We start from the raw sequence: 19,856 nt of genomic DNA, 5'->3' as shown, positions 1-19,856 counted from the left end.
CTTCAATGATTGCTCTCAACTGGTTGTCATCAACTTCCAATGGCCGCCACTCCGCTCCTCATCTTCAAGGCTCTCGTCTCCTTTGCGAAACTTCTTGAACCACCACTGCTCTGTATGTTCGTTAGCAGGTCCTGGGCCGAATGTGTTGCTGATGTTGCAAGGTGTCTCTGCTGCTTTATGACCCATTTTTAACTCGAATAAGAAAACTGCTCAAATTTGCTGTTTGTCTAACATAATTTCCATAGTCTAAAATAAATATAAACAGCAAGTAATAAGTCAGTTGCAAAAAAAAAAAAAAGCTAGAAAAGTGCACTAAAATTATATATAACATAACCACATTTATTTAAGAATGTAGTCCAATATCAAACAGCAAATTTCAACAATGCAAAAACCACAATTCCTTTTGCACCAACCTAATATTCCCCTCCTGCTGCTCTCCAGGGTGAGCACAGCCACGCACTGGGCACCTCTTCTGCCCCAGGAACCCCGATCCAGTGCACAGGATACCAGGAGAAAGCAGAGACATCTGCCTTGTGGATTCACCCCGTTTATTGAATGCAAACTGAAGGCAAATAAGTGAGACACAGAAGAGCAGTAATGGGACTTTGGCTTCTGATTTTCCTGTGCGATTAACAGTATGAAGAAGGAAAGAAAAAAAAAATTCTGTGTATTAAAAAAAACCCAAACAGTGAAAGAGGAGATGAAAACAATGTTGAACAAATAGTGACACCTCATGTGAACAGACGGCAGATTAATAATGGCAGGGAAATTCAAAGCCATGCCTAATATTCCTTATTGCAAACAAGATTCAGCAGAGGGGGAAGGATGATGCTTTCCAAGGAAAAGCAGCTGAGGAGAAACCATCCACACCGGCTTTGTGAGCAGCGCAGGTTACTTTGGGAAGACGGTGACCACCTCATAGCCCTCCGGGGGAATCACCCGCTCCCGTGCGTGCTTCTCACAGTAGATCTGGTCTTCCACGAAGAAGTGTCCTTTCTGCTTGAGGTTGGTGCCGCAGTCGCTGCACACGTAGCATTCAGGGTGACGCTGCTTGTCCCGGATCTTCACAAACACCCCTCTGTGGAAGGAACCAGCGCCCGTCAGCACCAGGCACCCCGCACTGCCTCCCTCCTCCCCAGCCCAGACACACACCAGTGCTGAAGGTGGACAGTTTTCTCCTGGTCTCAACAAGTACAGGTTATACCTCTGGGCAGGAAGATGTTAATGGTACTTTAGAGCCAAATGTTTGCTGGCATGGGAGTCCTCCTCTGGAAAGTGTTCCCTAGCATTTGCCTTCCTAAGTTTCACAGGGACAGTCCTATCAGCTGCGGCTGCAAGAATCACTGTGATGGCATCTTTAGGTGATGGCTGGAGACAGTGCAACAGCCTTCAGATGCCCAGGATCAAGTGACAGGAATCAGTCTGACCATCTGGGGGAGCAGAATCCCAGTCCAAATCAACTGGATTGTGGAACAAATCCAGAAAGTACCGCCCACCACCAACCGAGGGGCCTGACACGCCAGGTATGTGTGGGAGAAGCACAACGAGACCAGAGCCTGGCTCTGATCTCAGACACTTCTGCTCTGGAGCTGCAGTGAATGAATGCAGCCAAACATGGGCCAGCTCTTACTGGAAAACTTCACAGCCTAGCCCAGCAGATGATGAGGAAAACTACATAGCAACTTGTTAACTACCATCAGCAGCAACACAACAATTTGCCAGGAATATCATTTTGTTCCAGCAGCCATCTATATTTTCCATAATTCATTAGTTTTTAAGGCTATTCATGGCCTTATGCTTTCTCTCCAGATCTACCCAGCTGGTAGAATAATTGTAGGGTTTGTCTCTGATTCATATTTTACAGGGTATGGATTGCCTCTGTAATGATTCTGGCAGTGCTTGGCGCTCCAGACATGCCAGGACCATGCACTCACAGTGTAGTGGGTCTCAGCAACAATCTGATGGCTTTTGGTAGGCAGCATGAGCAAAACCTGAATTATTCAGTGAGGATGAAGGTGGGTTCCCAGCATGCAACTGCTGGAGCCAACTGTTAAGCTAAGGGGTTTATAGGGAAATGAAAACTAAAGAGAAAATGAGGGGAGCAGAATTTGTGGTTGAGAAAGTGAATGTTGAATCAAAGACATGGGTTGGGTCCCTTGTGCTGTCACACTTAGGGTAGAGCAGCTCTGGAGCGAACCCAGGGCCCTGCTCTGCTCCACGTCCCACATAAAGACAACAAAAATTATGTCCGCATAAACACAGCGGAGGTGTGTGGTCCTAGAGGAGAGCAGGGAGCAGAACGCAGCTCTCCTGGTCCACACTGCCTCTGACCACCGGGGCAAGTCCCCACTCCATGGCTGGGAGCACCAAGACATGAAAAAGCATTAAATACGCAGGCCCTAAATGAAAAGGTCATTTTGCTTCTGGGTGCTGTAAACAGATTTTAGGTAGAAAGCAAAACACTGCAGCAACAATTGTCTCGAGGTTTGTCTCATAAGGACTTGGTTTGGTTTCCATTAATATGGATCTGCAGAGGGAAACCCAACTCCTGCCTTACTGTGAGGAACTGCAAAGTTAGCACTATCAAAGCTGGTGAGAATAAACATGCCTTGAGCTGGCTCCTGGATGCACTGGCTGTGGGTACATGAAGTGTTTCAGCTGCGGCACCTCAGCCCCTTGCACAGGTATGGGATGCTCGGCCTGCACCCCCAGGGAGAGGTTTACTTACACAATGCCAGATCCACACTTCTCACACATGGGCAGCTTCTGGGCATTCCCGATCGATGAGGCCACCTTTGTGGTGGGGGCTTTGACGCTCCTAAATCCAGATGGTTTGGTAGGGTCTCCTGGGGGTGGAAGGAGAGTGCTTCAGAGCATGTGAGATGCGTGGCTCTAGGCTCTTCCTCCGAGCAGATGCTCTGCTAGGGAGGGGTGATGTTCTTTAACCCCAGCTCTAAGCCAGGGATTCATGCACGGAAAGCGGGCAGGGATTTAGGGGTGTGTGGGAGGAGGGAGAGCAGAGACACAACTGAACCTGGCCCTGAAAATTTGAGGGCCTGAGATAGCGGGCAGTCAGATGAGAGTCTTTTTCCATCTTAAAAGCCCATTAGACTTCAGTTGATGTGTCTAACGTGCACAGACGCACAAAGCAAAGTGAAGCCTCAGCCCCAGCCTTGGCAGCACTGGAGACTGCCCTCCGTGTCCTGATCACACATGCAGGGCCAAGCTGATTGCCAGCTCTGTGTAAAGATGCTGGTCCAGAGGTGCCAGTTCCCTGACGGGGACAACAGCCCATGCACCCTCCAAACACAGCAGGAAGCGCCTGGCCTCTGACAGAGTTACTGCAAGTGACCCTTGCTGGGAAGGAAGCAGCAACAACCACATTTTCACGCCCTTCCCTATCACCTCTGCTCACTCCCTCTGCCTCAAACAGCACTGTGCTCACATCAACAACATTGACAGCATGTTTTTAAATCTCTCTAAAGGAATCGGCTTAATCAAACACCCACAGGAAACATAACCTGTTCCGCCCTGCGAAACATCCTCCATCTAAGAGCGCAGGGTCAAGGCTAAGCACAGATGAGCCATGATGCATCGACACACCAGCGCCCACACACAGACCCCGTGTGTGGGGCCAGGCTCTCAGCTGGTGTCAGGGCAGCCCGTACAGTGCGCCATGCCCCGAGGGACGGGTCCCAGCTGGGAGGCAGCTCCCTGCCCCTGCTCACAGCCATCGCCTGAAGACAGGCTGGGAGAAGCAGCCAAAAAATGTGCTATTTATCGCCGCAGACATGATCTGACTCAGCGGCAGCGGCGTTTGAGCCTGGCAGGCAGGGGCAGTGTCTCCTCGGGGACAGACATTCCTCTGGGGCTGCGTAACCTCCCGGCCCTGCTCCGCATGGGTGATTATCAGCTCACGGTGGAGCGACGCCAACGCCTATCCAGGCATGAGATCAGGCAGGCAAACCTGGTGCCAGAGAATCCCAAAAATGCTGCAAATCTTCAAAGAAAGATAAAATAGAGAAGTTTTTGCTTCTTATCTTCTTCAGCACTACTAAACACAGGGGAGGACCTCGGCTGTGTGAGAAGTCCCGGCTACTCCAGTCCCTTCCATGCAGGAGCTGAATCCTGAGGGGCAAGTTGCAAACACTCAATATTTAAAAGGTGCTTTCAGGTAGGTATTTTAACAGCATATTAAAGACTCCAAGATCCTAGTTTCTTTCTTCCCACTGCTTCCTTATTTCCTTCATTTTGCTGAATATCTCAGCACCAGGCTTTTGTTGGATTAAATGAAATGTTCCACTGCCAAGCTAATAACACAAGAGAAAAAGTCTCAACTGGCCTAAGGAAAAAAAAGTAATTCTTGGAATTCCTTTCTATTTATTTGTTTATTTTATTTTATTTAATGGGAGAGGAGAGTACGATTTGGCCCCTGCCTAAGTTAACTGGCTTTTTTATCTTAAAGTCTATCGCCCTGAACTGCCCAAGTCCAGACGTCAGATCAAGAATGCCAAGCAGAGCAAAGTTTCAGAGCTTAAAAGATATGAACTTCTCATTGTAACCCACCTTCCATATTTTTACATTAAAAGTGGATCCCTTTTCTTGTGTCTGGGGATAGAGACCAGAAGCTTTAGGACTCACTAAAGAGCTCTATCTTGTGGTACCCTTCAAAGTCTTGAACGTAAGATGGTCTTTAATCAGAGAATATTATTTTAAAGGGGTAAAACTTTCAGAAGTATAAGAGTTTTTGCAACTTTCAAAATTCTTTCTTGACATCTAAATATTGCAAGGGCTTATTTCTTGAGCACTCACTCAATGAACAAGCAACAATATGGGCCCATAAACACTGAAACTAGTTAAGGAATTAGTGAATGAGCCTGTTTCTGTGGAGACCATCTACACACGCTACCCTGAACAATCAACAGCTAGAAAGGAAAATGAAGTTTTAGATGTTAAACACTGTACACAGACCAAGGAATGGCAAAAGGGAAAAGCACACTCAGATTAGGTGTGCAGTAAATGCTCACCTTTCTCTTCCGACTCCAAAATCTCTTGCAACACAAGGAAGGAAGCAGATTGCCTGGGTGGCTCATTTGACTCTTGATTCTCCTGGAGCATCTTGTAAACCTCAGATTCTCTGTCTATGACGATGCTGCCTGGGGTCTGGTTATGCTGATCTAAACTGAGGAAGGAACAGAGAATACCCATGTTAAATGGCTGAAAACTAAAGCCAGTCCCTCTAGCAAAATTATCCCAATGCATCATATGACTGAAGAATGAACGTGCAAAACAAACGCACAACGGGACACCATAAACCAGGGAGGTGCTGGCTGTGCTGGCACAGGACAGATGCAGCTCAGGTGGGATTGGCACACTGAAATATCCATGTACACCACTGTCAATGGGTTCTCACCATCTACCCCTGGCCAGTCCCAAAGTGTTCTCCCTGCTTTGCCATTACCTTATACTCCAGAAACTAAAACTTTCTGTCCAGGAAATCACTGCTCTGTTAGTAGGAAAGTAAAGAACTAATGTGCTGGGATAGGAATTCCACATGGTAGCTGTGCCATCTATGTGTCTTCCTTGCATGCATAAACTACCTTAGACTGCTACCTTACACTGCTATTAATCTCAAATTAACTACAATTTATTCTGTTAAAAAAATAAAATCTTTGCAAGTATACTACAAATTGGTCCTAAAGACCACCTTCACACAACAACTACAGGATCAAGCTGAAAGATGTCCTGATTGGCAATAATTACATCTGTTTTTCAAGTATATGTTATTATTTCCAACCTTTGAAGGTTGGAAACCCAAACTATTCTATGATTACATGATTTCCATTTTGTAAGTGGAGACCCTGAGCCACAGCCCATTTACAGCCTTTTACAAATGTCAACGAGCAGGCCAAGGGCAGAGAGAGATTTCTGCCGTCTCCGACTAGGCTCTCATTTCAGCTGCCTCCTGAGGTGCTGCTGCCCCTCACGTCATGAGCGACTTGCACCCTCAGCCCAGAGCCTGAGGTGCCTCAGGGGCAGCTCTCACACAACAGGGTGGCTGAAAGGATGGTCATTGTGCCACCAAAAGGGTCTTCGGGAAAAAAAAATGAAAGACACTGGAAAAATTACCTAGGATGTTCTCCACAGACTTAAAACTGCATGAGGATGTTCAGAATATCCCTTGGGAAAAGCTTTCCAACAGACAGACACTGAAATGTCACAGCGAATTGCCATGGACAGGTAAGCAACCTCCATACTGAAGGATTTAAAAAGAGTCTGGACAAGTATCTGCTGGGTGTGATTTAAATCAATAGTTTAAATTGACCGAGTGCTGGGCTAAGGGATGGACTAAATGACACGGGAGATTCCTGCCTGTCTCGTATTCTGTGGCTGCACTAAAACAGTTCTGGAAAAAAGAGACAACTGACAAGTCTCCTCTGACATCTCAATTACATCATGCAGCCTTATAAATGTAAATGGTCTATTAGGTTTCACTATTCCTGCACCCATTGATTGCCTGAAATGTACATAAACATCCTGAAGTTCAGACTAGATTGCAGAGGGAAATCTTTTTCTTGAAGACACAACTGCATACTTTCCACACCAATGTGCAATTGAATCATCTGGGAGTTAAGTCTACATAACAAACTCCTCAAGCATCAGACGTAGAAATCATCACACATGTTATAAAATGCTATTTCCATAAAAACAATTCCATAAAATGTTTCCATCTTTAGTAATTTTCACTGGAGCAGGAAGCACATTAGACTTGCAAGCAGCTGAGCCCTTGAAGCCTGAATCTCATTTACTGAGGCCTCTCACCCAAAATGAAATCATGATGTTCCTTCTATTACACAGAAAATGTTGTAGGTTATCCCAAATTATTCCATGCTCCACATTACATTAATCTTATATAAACAGATGTGCTCCCACTACTCTATCCACCCATAAAAACATAAGGCAAGAAGCCTGTCATTGCAGTTTGCATACTAAGAATGTTTCACTAACATGCACTCAAAAAGCAAAGACTAAATCATCATAAAGAGCATAAAACAAAGGCATCACATTTCAACCATGCATTGTGACAGTGAGCAAAACATACAGACCAGCTCTGCTAGGTAGGCACTCTATAGATATACTTGAATATACAAGATTTCAGAAAGACTATAAAAAAACCCAAATCCTAGAATTTGTACCAGCTGAGTGAAATACCTCAACTTGTCAGAACAGAAGGCTATGCTGCTTGAAGAAAACCAAAACAAAAAAACAAAAAAACAAAAACACACCATAACAACAAAATCAACACCAAAAAGCACACATATATTTTGAATGGGCAAAGCCACAGGCACAGGATTTGTGCCTGCAAGATAATAAGTCTCCCTGTCAGCCAATTATGGCACGTCCTGTGACACAGGTATGTCATCTGCAGCCACCACCAGCAACTGGTGTCCTTTTCCACACACATGAGTTCCCTGATGCACTTTGTAGAGGACAACTCCAATAACCTTTAGGGGATTTCAGACTCATACAACCATTAGAGGATTTCACTGCTTCTACCGTGGGCAACTTGCAACACTGATTGAATAACACTGGACCACTGAGGTTTGAAAAGTGGCAGTAATAAAAACCATAAAGACACGGATTTGCACCATGTCTTCAGAAAAACACGGTTTATTCTTTACTGTCATTTTACTATTTTATGCTAGCACATTTTGTGAAGTTTACAAGGATCTCAAAGCTGGTTCACAGGAAGGCCCAGTACTTGGAGCACTTGCTTTTGCAATGAAAGAGCTGCCAGCACCTGGGTTCCTTCGCCAGTGCTCTCAGCTGTCCAAGCAGCCCAGCCAGCTGTGTGACCGCTCCTGGCGTGCACAGTATCGACTGCAAGCCAGAGCAGTGACTTACAGCCAAAAACTGGACTGAGTAACAAGGCAGGAGTAAATCCCCAGCCTCCCTTTATCTCTTGGCTGCTGGCATATGGCAAAGCTTGGCTGTGTGGGTCCATGGATGAGGACGCCAACATTTCTGCTTTGAAGCACAGGGTGCTCAGTGCAGGAGGGGACTATGAGCAGTGGAGGAGCCACAAGATCTGTCTGTACCCTTTTGCTCTGTCCCATGAAGGCCACAGGACTGGCCATCTCTCTGGACCACAGGTCACACAGCTGCAAGCTGCTTGGTCACATAGCGGAGTAACTCTACAGAAGGTTCACATCTTCTAAAACAATTCAGCCCTGATTGAAGCCATCCTGCGAGATGGCTAAATGTAGTTTCTGCTTCACTCATCTCAATACTGAAGTCTTCTCTGTAAAACCCTGTGGGCTGTCATCTAAAGGCACAGGGTAGCTGACTCCCAACTGCCAAAAAGAGCAAATACCAAAGAGCACCCAGGCCTTGGGATGCTGAAGCTCTCCACAGGTCCTGCAGTCCTCAGAGCACGTCAAGCATCCTCCACTCCTATGGCCAGAGAGGCAGCCCCCAAGACAGATGGGAACACAGTCCAGGTCCTTTGTGTGCCTGGCACCTGCCCAGGCTGCTCCAAACTCACAGGTTTTATCAGACAATGATGGTGACATATGGGGATCTCCTTCACCCCCAAATGAAACACATCCAGTGCACCCCCATGGTCCAGCCTGCAGCCAGCAAAACAAAAGCACAACGACGTGTGTGGCATTGCCTTCCAGCAACAAACAAAAACACTCATTTCAGCACAGCAGAAACATCAGCTTTCAGGATAAAACACCCTCCCCTGCCCAGCAAATCCATTTGCTGCTGGTGGCTTCTCCAGAAGTAACACCAGCTGTTGTCAAAGCTCTGCTGGGTGGGTGCAGAGAGGGCAACGGACAAGCTGACAGGCTGAAATGATGTTTTGATGCTTCCTGTGGTATTGGACACAGACACAAGGCAGAGAAAGCTCCTGTGAAGAGTCATGCACTAATGTTGGAAAGGTGAAATGTAAACGCCGTTTCCTCGTGACTGGCCAAGGCTGTGAGTCACAGACAGGGATGAGGCACTCGTGGACACCAGGATGAAGATGAACAGATGCACCGAGCCAGCCGCAGAGGCAGCAGGCAGTTTACCTGGGGAAATCGGGGCTAACAGAAGAGATCTGCCCCTGCAGGGAATCCATGATGTTGCTCTGTGAATAGAGCTGCAGGGGAGAATTGAACTGCACGTGCAGCACTTTGAGTCCCGGCACCTCCACTTCCACGGGGCTTTTGGGGCAGACCTGGGCCGCGTGCTTCAGCTTCTGGGGCCCCACTCGGACCGGGCTGGGGACAGAGGAGGTGCTGTGCCTGCGCGGTGGCGGCTCCGAGGTCTGTGCCTGCAGAGGGTTATAGACCGAGGCGAAGGGAGCCTGCATGGCACCCGTCGGCGATGGGCAGCTACGGGCCCACATATTCCCATAGGCAGTTTGAGTTGTGTTTGTTTGTGGGTTCATTTGAGTTTTACATTGTGGAATTGAGGCAAAAATGCAGAGGAGGAAGAAAGGAAAGAAGGAAGAAATTAATGAAGGGCTAAACCAAATACTCCAAGCGATACACACAGTTGCAGAATACTGTCTGTTCCACCTGCCAGCTGCAGCACCATAACTGCCTAGAAGGGCCCACACTGCAGATGGGACTGCCAGTGCAAGAAGCTGGTTTCAGTCAGGGACAAGTTTTCAAGCTTGTGTTAAAACAAAATCTCAGGTCTTTGTGCCCTGAAAAAGCAGAGGCTGAAGTTACTTTTGTCTCCCCCTTGAAAAGTCGGGAATTTAGTCAAGTATTGCATAAAGCATTGGTCTTGCAGCTTTTGTTGTAAAAGTGGCCAAAGTCTTCCAGGCAGTTTGGGACTGCTATACAGAGGGCACTTAAGCAACTTGACCAACATAGCCAGAAAGATTTCAGAAAGCTCCTGGTTTATTACTTCCAATGAAAACAGAGGAACCTTGGACTTCTGGGATAAAGTAATGTCTTTAGTGAAGCTCAGATGCAACCACAAAAATCAACAGGCCCTTTTAAGGTTGGGACCCTTTCCAATCCCATATATAAAAAATAAAAACACTCACATAGGTATGACTGTTTCAGCTACTCTTCAAAACTCCCATGTAAAACAAGGTTCAAATATAAAAACCAGAAAGATCCAAACTTAGCAGAGCCTGTGTCTATGAATCCCAGGCCAGTTGGGAACCGGGATGTGTGTCCTTCCTGCAGTACCTGGTACCCTTCCTGCCCGGCACTGCCTGCAAAGCCAGCACAAAACGCTAATTTTACAAAGTGCTCATAACAAGCTATCAGGCACCTGTTCAGACCAGCGGGCTGGTATGTCATGCTGAATGCACGTGGAAACTGCGTCGGTCTCTGCTAAACAAAGAAACACAACGGTATTAATTTCATTTCTGCATCTCACAGAACATTCCCCGCTCCTCCGAGCCCTGCCCCTGGGAACCACAGCAACCCTTGTGCCTCTGCTCCTTCCCCTGTCCTGAAAGAGAACTTTTCTCCGTTAACAAATGGGTACCCTTGCAGCAAGCTCGCCTCTCCTGGAGCCTCCCCTGGGGGCCAGGCAGGGAGAGAGAGGCGAGGAAGATACTTACGGCTTGGCAGGCTCTGGGGCCCCAGGTGATGTCTTGGACTCCACGGCACTGTTGAAGGTTTGGATGTTCTCTGAGGAGTAGAGGCCTGCTGGGTTGTTGTACTGAGCAGTGATCACTCTGGGGGCAGAAGCCGTGGCGGCAGTGAAGGGCACCGCGCTCCGGTTGTGTGCGCTTCCTATGTGCCTTATTTCCTGCATGCAAAGGAGCAAAGGCAAAAATCAGAGGTGCTCAGGCGTGCAAGGTGAGACGTGGCCGGGCAGCCAGGAGCGAGCAGCCGCTGCAGTGGTGGCCTTTGCGCGTGCGGTCAGCTGACAAACTTGCAACCACGACCACCAAAGCAGGCGAGAACCCTCCACACGTCACGAGGGACCCCATCCTGAATGGCTTCAGGTTGACCTTCAAGACATTTCACAGTTGATGTGCCGGGAATGTAAGAGCTCAGAAAAATTGCCAGAGCTACTAGCTCAAGCTGCCATGTGGCTGGGAGCTCCTGCAAGCCTTGGGTAACCCACAGGACCTACTTTCTCATGCAGGACTGCAGATTCTAAGTGTTCATTGCAATGCCTGAAAGTAGGGCTGATTTCTATGGAAAAGTGAAGATGAGGGGCAGAAAGAGGAGCACTCCTCAATGGCATCTGAAAGTTTGGCTTTGCTTAGATAAGGGCAGCCCAAAAAGATTTGTCATTACTACATTGTCATTACTACAAATGCTCTGGAGCGTGTCTGCTCCTTCAGCTAAGAGTGAGGTTCACAGCTGTCTGATGAACAACTTCAGACTTTCTGAACAAAAATTTCCCACAGTAAAGGTGGGAAGATGACTCTTGTTAATACAAAAGGCTGTCTACAGACAGTGACAGCTAAATGCCAGAGACCCCGTCAGTGCTAGAAGTATGAGATATCACTGAGACAGTCTGGGTTTGCTGCAAACTAAAGACTTCCAGAGGTATTAGTGGATACTTTGAAACACCAGTTACGATTTAACAAGAAAGGGGCCAAATCCAAGTTAAATAAGAGAGGAGGTAAGACTCCTCTGAGTCACAGGCAATGCTGACAAACATTTCTAGGCCCCATCACTAGTTTAGCAGGCTGGGAATTAGCAGCCTTGGGGCAGAGATAAAAACTTTCAGGGCTTATTTCCCTCCAAAGAAGATGCTTGACCAAAGCAAGGAGTGAGCGCAATGGGGCCTCACTAGAGCAGGCAGAAGAAGAGACTAACATTAGCAGAGGTGGCTGAAATATGCAGGGCAAAAAGATGGCATCAAAATGTGTGTTTTGAAATGTTTCGGCCAGCTGTAGAGATGTGGAATGGCTTTACTATACGGCTAATGCCCAATGGATGAAACATGGCCCTTCCTGGCATGTTGGACCCACAGTTCCCAGCTCCAATTAACACAACCGCTTCCCCCTCCCAGTCAATACAGGCACTGACTTCCACAGCAACGAAGTGAGCCTTCACCACCCTTTGAACATCCCACAGAATATGTTTGATAGAGCTATAGTTACAGGATAAACATTAGAAACAAGAATGACTAAATTCCCCTACAGATTTTTCTTTGAATCAGTTTTATGTCCACAGATTTCCTCAGGCAGCTGGCTAGCATTCCCAGACTGACAGATGGGAGTCATCTTGCTCCATGGCACTCAAATGCTATTTATGGCATCAAGCACAGCATAGGATCTCTCAGAGAAGAGCAGCACCGACCCAAACACATTCATGAGTTACAAGTCATTTGAAATCAGTGGGGTAGCTCAAGACATTCAGGTGTGGTGTGGCTGGGCTGCTCTCCCACAGCTTTCTGGCCGATGCATATGGACGTCAGCCATGAAGCTTTCCCACACACCAAAGGAAGAAAGACCCTGGAGTAATTAGTTAATCTCCCTTCGTTGCAATCTCATTCAAAGCACATAATAGCCCTCATAAAAATAGTCTTTCCCATGGTAGAAACTGTGGATTGTAGAAAAAAAAAAATTCAGCCTGTATATCACACCGTGGGGAAAAATATCAGTGATCTTACATCAGCATTAAATACACAGACTAGCCTACCATTCAGGGGCCACAAGTAGGAGAGGGTTTCAGACATGCACATAAATAGCTGGTTTAAAGAAAGAAAGAGGCAGAAGTTTTAGGATAAAGGGGTTATACCCTTGGGTCAAACAGGCTCAAAGTTTAAATCATGTCACAGCCTGTATTGCAGAAACATTTAAGTATTAACCAAGAATTAGAGAAAGGGAAGTAATTTAGGGTATTTTTTAAAAATTCTGGTTTCCTAAGGAAGTAAGGCATCTCAGTTACATAGTTCACGTGCATGTGGGCACATTCTCAACCCCCACCAAGGACTCCTGAGTCTGTCAGCCAAGGCCAAATCAGTTTGACAGTGATGGAGGCCTCAAGGATGTTTAAAGCTCGTACAAGTGTTGAGAAAACAGTCAGATGGAAGAGACTGAAATCACATTAGTGCCTTAACTCCGAGAAGATGTGCAACATGCACTCAGGCACAGAATTCACATAGGAGATTTGAGCCTACTTCTGGCCACCAGGTAGGTTTTCTGCTGTGTAAAAACATCCAAGACCATAAATTAAGCTTTCAAAAGTGTCAAGACATCCATAGTAGCTCTCATGTGGATAAAAGTCCCTAACTATAAGCGATTTTATTACAGATTAAATCAAGAGATCAGAGCAGAAGGGGGTGTCTGAAGATTGGATTGGAAAAAAATCTCTTCTGAAGAACAGCATAGATATAACCCGAAAGCCTATAGACAAGTCTGACAAGAGTAGTAACATTATAAAGGGCATTTGGATAATCCAAATTCTCCAGCACTTCCCATCATGCTGTGCTGCTCTTTCTGCTCGAGGTGTGGAAGGAATTTGCAAAGAACAAGTGCTTTCATGTTGCGATCCCAAGATCAAAAGATAACTTGTTCTCACTGTCAAATGTGTTCACCTAGGAAGTTACCGGAACTGCCAACCCAGGCCCTATGCTGTGCAGCAGTTTTGTTAAAGCCCCAGCTCCCAGAATCATGTGCTTATGTGAGACTCTCTTACTTAATACTAGAAAAGAAAATCAGAAATGTGAGACTCCCAGAAACCTGCCCACCAGCATATAAGTGAAAAATGTTAGCACAAAAACACTTCTATACTGTGTACATGTGTGGGGGCAGCACCTGGTTTATGCAGTCGAGACGCCTGGAGTTTGCAGCATCTCTTAAGGCTGTGATGTTCTCAGGAACCAATGCAACAGGGCAAGCACCTTTAAACAGCGTCCCTGGCAGGGGCTTGGACTGCAAGAGCAGTCAGCAGTGGTCTGTTTGCATAGGAAGACCTGACTGTCAGACACAAGGACATGCTCTTATCCAGGCAGAGTGTGACCCACTCTTTCTTTGTCAGTAGTGTAGAGGAGTGTGACTAACATTAGATCCTCTCAGAGACACCTTCAGTTGGCATCTGCCCCACTGGGCAGCAGTTGACTTCCAAAAGGAGCAGGGCCACTCAGGGAGCCACAGCCAGAGGAATAATTCCTCCAGCAGCCTCCTCTCTAACTAAAAATACCTCCTTTATATGATTAAGCTCCAAGTGTCTTTGGTGCACAATCCTACGTGCTCCCGAGTCCTCCAGGCACCAGAGCAAATCCCCCCATCCAGCAAAAAAGCTGCTTCCCAATCCCAAGGACAACAAAGGTGTGTAGGATCCCAGCTTCATGTCAAATATTCAGATGTCCTTCCCAATGGGTTTTCTGGTGCTGGCTGCTGGTGGCAGCACCCTCTCTGGGGTAGATAGGGACACCAGCATGCACCACTGGTGCTGCACCACAGCCCTTCCAGCTGGGCACCAAGGGGCTTCCCCCGTCACTCCAGCCACTGCCAGCCACAGTGCCAGGCTGCAGGGACGGGGAAAATGTCCCTGTGCCAGGGCAGGAAGCGGACCAGCGTTTCCTACTGCACCGGCTGCGTCATGGGGAATTATCTAGGAAACAATGGCCCCTTCCTCCCTTCCGTCCCACTCACGCCAGGGCACGCTCAGCAATGCTGAAGCCCAGCCTGTGAAATCCCCACAGCTGTGTCAGCCCTTGCCTCCACACCCAGGGCCAGCCAACAGATCATGGTGTGGGTGGCTGCTTCCTCCTCACCCACACACCAGAGATGGACACAGCCACCACCATGGGACCTACTCATCCCGGGAAATGGGGCATGGGACTCCAGGGAAATTCACAGCTCTCAGTGAGGGAGACAGATGTACAGATAGCTCAGGATGAGCCACTTCCATTGGCTGACCTGGGGTAGATCCCAGGCACCAGGAGCATAAAGCCACTCTGATGCCTCCATGGCCCCAGGTTCCCTCAGGCAGGTTTGGGGTGGTCTGAGGTCAGGGGGACTCGCAGGTCCCATCTGCCCCACAGTGACATGGCCAAGGCCATCCCAGCTGCACTGACCTCAGCACCACCAGAAACAGGAAAAACCTGGAGGCTTTTTGCACTCACTAAATAAACTAAACCGAGACATGAAGAGTCAGCCACTCCTCTCCCTCAAGTGGGTTTTTCCTCTCCCCACAGCACGGTTTGGAGGCAGCTGGCAAGGCTGAGCCCTCAGAGGTGCTGGCTTCTGCCCCACTGCCTCTGCAGCCTGGGGGCTGCCCTCCTGTGCAACCCCTGTCCCTTCCCCAGCAATCTCCCCGGAGTCCTCCGAGGAAAGGCACATCTAATAGGGAATAGGGGGCTGTTTGAAGCCACCAAAAACTCTTTTCAGATGTGGAGTTGTGATTTAGAGACAGGCCAGTGTAGTTATTTCCTGAAGCTCCAGCTCTTGGAGTCAGGGGCTTCACTCTGACCTTATGTTACAAATTAAAAAGGACCAAGCACCCAGGGTCTGCAATTGCAGCGAGAAGTGAAAGCCCCCGCAACCCCAGTGACCCCCAAAGCAGCTGAGTGAGCCAGCAAAGCCCATTGCCCACCGGGCTCCATAAACACAGGATTGGCTTTGCGTCCCAAGTCAGAGCCCGGAGGCTTGGTCTGGGCAATCCTGGGTTGTGCACATCGAGAGCCACACCAAGAGGAAACACGATTAAACATTTCTCAGTATAAATGTTTACTCAGCTCTAAGAAAATGGGCTCCTGACCAAACCTCAGCAAACGAGAGCACTGCAGTCCTGCGGGCAGGGAAGGAGAGCAGAGACTGGCAGCCAAACCTCCTGGCCTTGTCCTGGCCCTTGCAAAGCCACACTGGGAGCTCAGGCCACACTCCTGCCCAAGCAGCATGCAGGGGGCAGGCTGCTCATGCCAAACATGCAGCAACAGCTCAGGAGGGCTTCGGGGCAAACTCTACCCTATGCTGTGCTTCATCAGCTGCAATCACAAGTATTAGAAGAGCCTTTACTTTCACCTCTCCCTCTGTTATTGTTTGGGGTTTTTCAGCTATGGAAAGATCTTTAGCAATGCTTTGAAATCCGATTAGAAATTAGGAAGGGCTTGGGGTTTGTTATTGTAGGGGGGTAAAACAACAAGGCTGGCTTCCCACATCCTCTCCCTCTGCATCCTCGACACATTCCACATCCATGTGGTAACGCCTTTTAACCAAAACCAGCAGGTCACGATACGCCAGCACAGTTCCCTGGTCTGAAAACACAACGTTGTTACTTTATATACCTATTGTTTCATGCATTGCCCCCACACGCATGGCCTTATCAAAGGCCAAGCCAGCCACACACCCAGTTTCTATAGCCCTTGCCTTCTCCGTATCCAAGGAGATAAAATACACAAGACAAAAACAATGACATCACTCTGTGAGGATGAGGAGGACAGAGCAGGCACTTTCAAGAAACTCTGGGAAGACAAAAGTGGCTGTCTGTCATTGTCATCCCACAAATACTGTGATTCGCCTCCAGAGTTCCCCAGCTGCATGTCTGGAGGTTATTTCTCATATAAAAACAAACAAACAACATCCTCACATTTGAAAGCTCGTATCTTCCATGGTTAAAAAGAGCTCATCTATCCCTCTCAAATGAGTTTTCACTGACATTCTTGAGGGGTGACATTAATACTTGTGTTTCACTGCAAATGGGGTATGTTGCCTTCAGGGAGCTGAACAAGCTTTTTTGGAGACAGTCCTGGTGTTGACTGCCCTTGAGGCCGGTCTCTCTTAGCACATTCCCTGTATGGGCTCAATCAGCTCAGAGACCCAGGCCCCACTGACCTCTGTGTCCTACAAATATAGGGGGGGGGAAAAAAAAAAAAAAAAAAAAAAAAAAAAAAGACAACCCTTCTCCCACAGAGGCCAGGTCTGACAAGACACAGCACAGTCTGAGCTATAAAGAGTTTTATTGTTCATTTTACCAAGAGACAATACAGTCACACACACTAGTGCATGGGTCCAGAGCTTAATGCCTGGCCCAGGGTCACCAGAGAGCACAGAGTCTGAAAATCATGCTGGTCTCTGGTCAGTGTCATAAGCATTAAAATTACCAAGTTGTTCTCTCTTGCCGTAATCACTTTTCTCAAGAAAAGTTAAACAGAAGGGAGAGACAGATGTGTTGTTTTAATGTTTCTCACTGCAGTGAGGAAAAGCTCTTGATGGGAAAATTACGCTGAGTGATCACCCTTAGGATCTCGGTGAGAATTGTAAGTGAAATAATTGAGTAAATATACTAATAAGACTCCGTCATTTCCTTCCCCTCATGTTGCCATAGTCACACCCAAAACAAAGCTGCTCAGCCGCTGAGCCATCACTGCTGACAAGCTGCTGCACCTTTTGATGAAATGTGACTTTGTCATCACTCTTGCCTCACTTTAAATTAATTTAGAAGAATAAAGATAATGGTAATGAAATAATAATATGGTTGTAGCTCTTTCATGGGCAAAGGTCAGCTTAGACAAGGAAGTCAGTCTTGAGATTCAAGACTTCGTGGAATGCATAGAAGGTTGTGGAATGCCTTTTTATTTTCCAAAGGCACATAAGTATCTCAAACTTGCATTCCAAGTAAGGGAAAATACTTCCACAGGATGATGCAGCATTTCACCAAGTATGAGCCTCCAAAAGGAACACAAGTAAACAAAAAAAAACCTATCAAATTGAGTAAAAAAAATGCATAAGCAGCGATCTTAACATATGTATCTAGTTGTACGGTTCTTAAGACAAACTGAAAATTAATTCCCCTTGCAAGATCTTTTGCAAAGGTCTAGTTATTTAACTGTATCAGTAAAATGAGAAGAAAAGAAAGTGGAGTAGTGTTGTAACAAATTTCAGTCAAGATATTGAAAGTAGGAGCGGCAACGTAAAACTACCGATTTTAAGAAAGGTGGAAACTTATTTGAATAATTGCAGTCCCATATCTACAACAAAGGCTTTAAAGTTGGGGTTTTTTTTGAGCCTGAAGTCTATTCACATGTATATTTCTGCATTCAAAGGGCTGTATGCAAAACCACTGAGAAACATCTTCAGAGGACCTTGGACTAGGATTTAAATGAACCACTTGGACTCAGTATGTCCTGTTTTATTTGGTAAGTGAATTAATAAGAATTCTGTGCAAGACTGTTGCGAAGGAAAGCAAATATATTGTTTTCACTGGCAAGCAAGTTTTAAAAAAAAAACTGAACAGCTCAGACAGCACTGCCTTCGAAGATTGGGCCCTACTCACATCATCTACCAATCCTGTTGGAAAAATGTGATCAGCATCTATGTGGTAAAGTCCATAGCAGTTTGCCATGCTAGTATATATGTGCACAGCATCTTCTGCACGCTGCTGATTTGCAGCAAGCCTGGCTGAAGCGTCTGGTGACGCTGCAAAGACACAGCCCCAGTGTGACACACTGACGCTTGCCACGGCACTGGCAGGAGCCAGCACGCTCTGCTGGCATCCCACTCCAAGCAGACACACCTCGCCACAAACCTCACTTGCTGCAGTCAGCTACTAAAAAAGGAAACAGGTGTGTATTTAAAAAAAAACAAAAGACAAAGACAAATAACTTAAAACTTGATGGTGTTCATTACACTTTTCCTTGGCGCAGTGGACTAGGATGTTCAGGCACTGTTAAGCAGGAAGGGAGCTTGTGGTTTGGAGATGAGATACACATCTTCCTTCACACTGCTAAATTCCTCTGCTTAAATATGCAGCAGGTAAAGCCCTTTAAATGAAAGCCCCACGCTCTGAAAAACAGCAAACACCACTCACATAGGCCACTGCAAATGGCTTCATTTTAAGAAAGGGAAGAAGGAAGGTGAGGCTTCTGTGTGAGCTTGAATGTTCCTTTTACACCAGGAAAAAAAACAACTCTTCTAGTATCAGCCAATACAAGGGGTCAGAGCTTAATTTTCATGCAACAGTTGGTTCCTAGTGCAAGATTAAGACAAGGGTCACTGCTCAGAAAGAAGGTTTGTAACAGGAATCTCTCCACACTCAGTTTCACACCAAATTCTCCTGAAGTCAGTTACAGGTTGGCATCAACAAATTCAGTTGTTCCACACTTACAAACTGGCAGCATCAGAATATCTATATAATGGCCAGAGCAAGGACTAGGATTAGGACTATGGTTAGGGTTTAGTAGTGGGTATGTTCCACTGCCAGAATTATTGCTGAATCCTGCACAGTCTGACCTTTGTGATGCCCCTTACTTGGATTTTAAAAAGCATGACGTGACTTAAAGTCAAAGACTAAAGTTAAGGTTGAGTCCCTCTCACCCACATTTCCTACTGAGTTGCAAGAGGCTCTCTGAAACAGCACAGGGCTGACCTAGATGCAAACAGTCCACCCAGGGGGCAGCTGATCAAAGGAGAGCCATTGATTAGGGTTAATACTGGCACAGCAAATGAGTTTAAGCAAGAGGTGGCATCAGTTAATTAAAATAGGCTACGTTTAGTACTTGACCAGCAGTGGATATCTACCCAGTGACCCAGGCTGCCCTGGGGGGAGAAGTGTGGTGGTGCAGCTAGTGACAGGGCAGCTGCAGCCACAGGTTTCTTGCTGCAGTTAACTAAGCTTAGTGAGCTATGTTGAACTCCTGCCTGGCATGTGTAACGCCCTATGTTTAATTCTGGGGCATTTAGCTAAATTCTGGTTAACGGCTGACTGAGGGACTTCGTCTCTAGGACCTGGTCTCCTGCTGAATTAAATAGCCCTCTCTGCAGCCTTGCAGACACAGACCAGATCTCAGCTCAACAGTGTTACAGGCAGGTGTCTCTGCATGGTCCCAGCCCAACCAAAGTCCAAATGGCTCAGCCTCACATTATGCCTTGGCCAAGCTCTGAAATACCTGGAGAATGCAGCACCACACTCTCGAGCCAAGCAACACACAGC

At 46.9% G+C, this 19,856-nt stretch overlaps 1 protein-coding gene across 2 annotated transcripts in view; it reads right to left on the bottom strand.

The window, feature by feature from the left end:
• Window positions 1-530: 530 nt before the first annotated feature.
• The window catches only part of PDLIM1 (PDZ and LIM domain 1), a 41,349-nt gene continuing 22,023 nt past the window's right edge, over window positions 531-19,856 (bottom strand). For both annotated transcript variants that reach the window (XM_082054144.1, XM_082054143.1), the window contains exons 4-7: window positions 10,577-10,767; window positions 5,028-5,182; window positions 2,729-2,846; window positions 531-1,078 (exon numbers count right to left, since the gene is read on the bottom strand). In XM_082054144.1, the coding sequence (XP_081910270.1) occupies window positions 892-1,078; window positions 2,729-2,846; window positions 5,028-5,182; window positions 10,577-10,767 (651 nt within the window). In that variant the 3' untranslated portion in view covers window positions 531-891. The remainder of the gene's footprint in view (window positions 1,079-2,728; window positions 2,847-5,027; window positions 5,183-10,576; window positions 10,768-19,856) is intronic.

Source organism: Streptopelia decaocto (assembly GCF_964273445.1).
Source record: "Streptopelia decaocto genome assembly, chromosome: 5".
In the NCBI taxonomy this organism is placed as follows: Eukaryota; Metazoa; Chordata; class Aves; order Columbiformes; family Columbidae; genus Streptopelia; species Streptopelia decaocto.
This window is presented reverse-complemented; position numbering and strand designations above follow the sequence as displayed.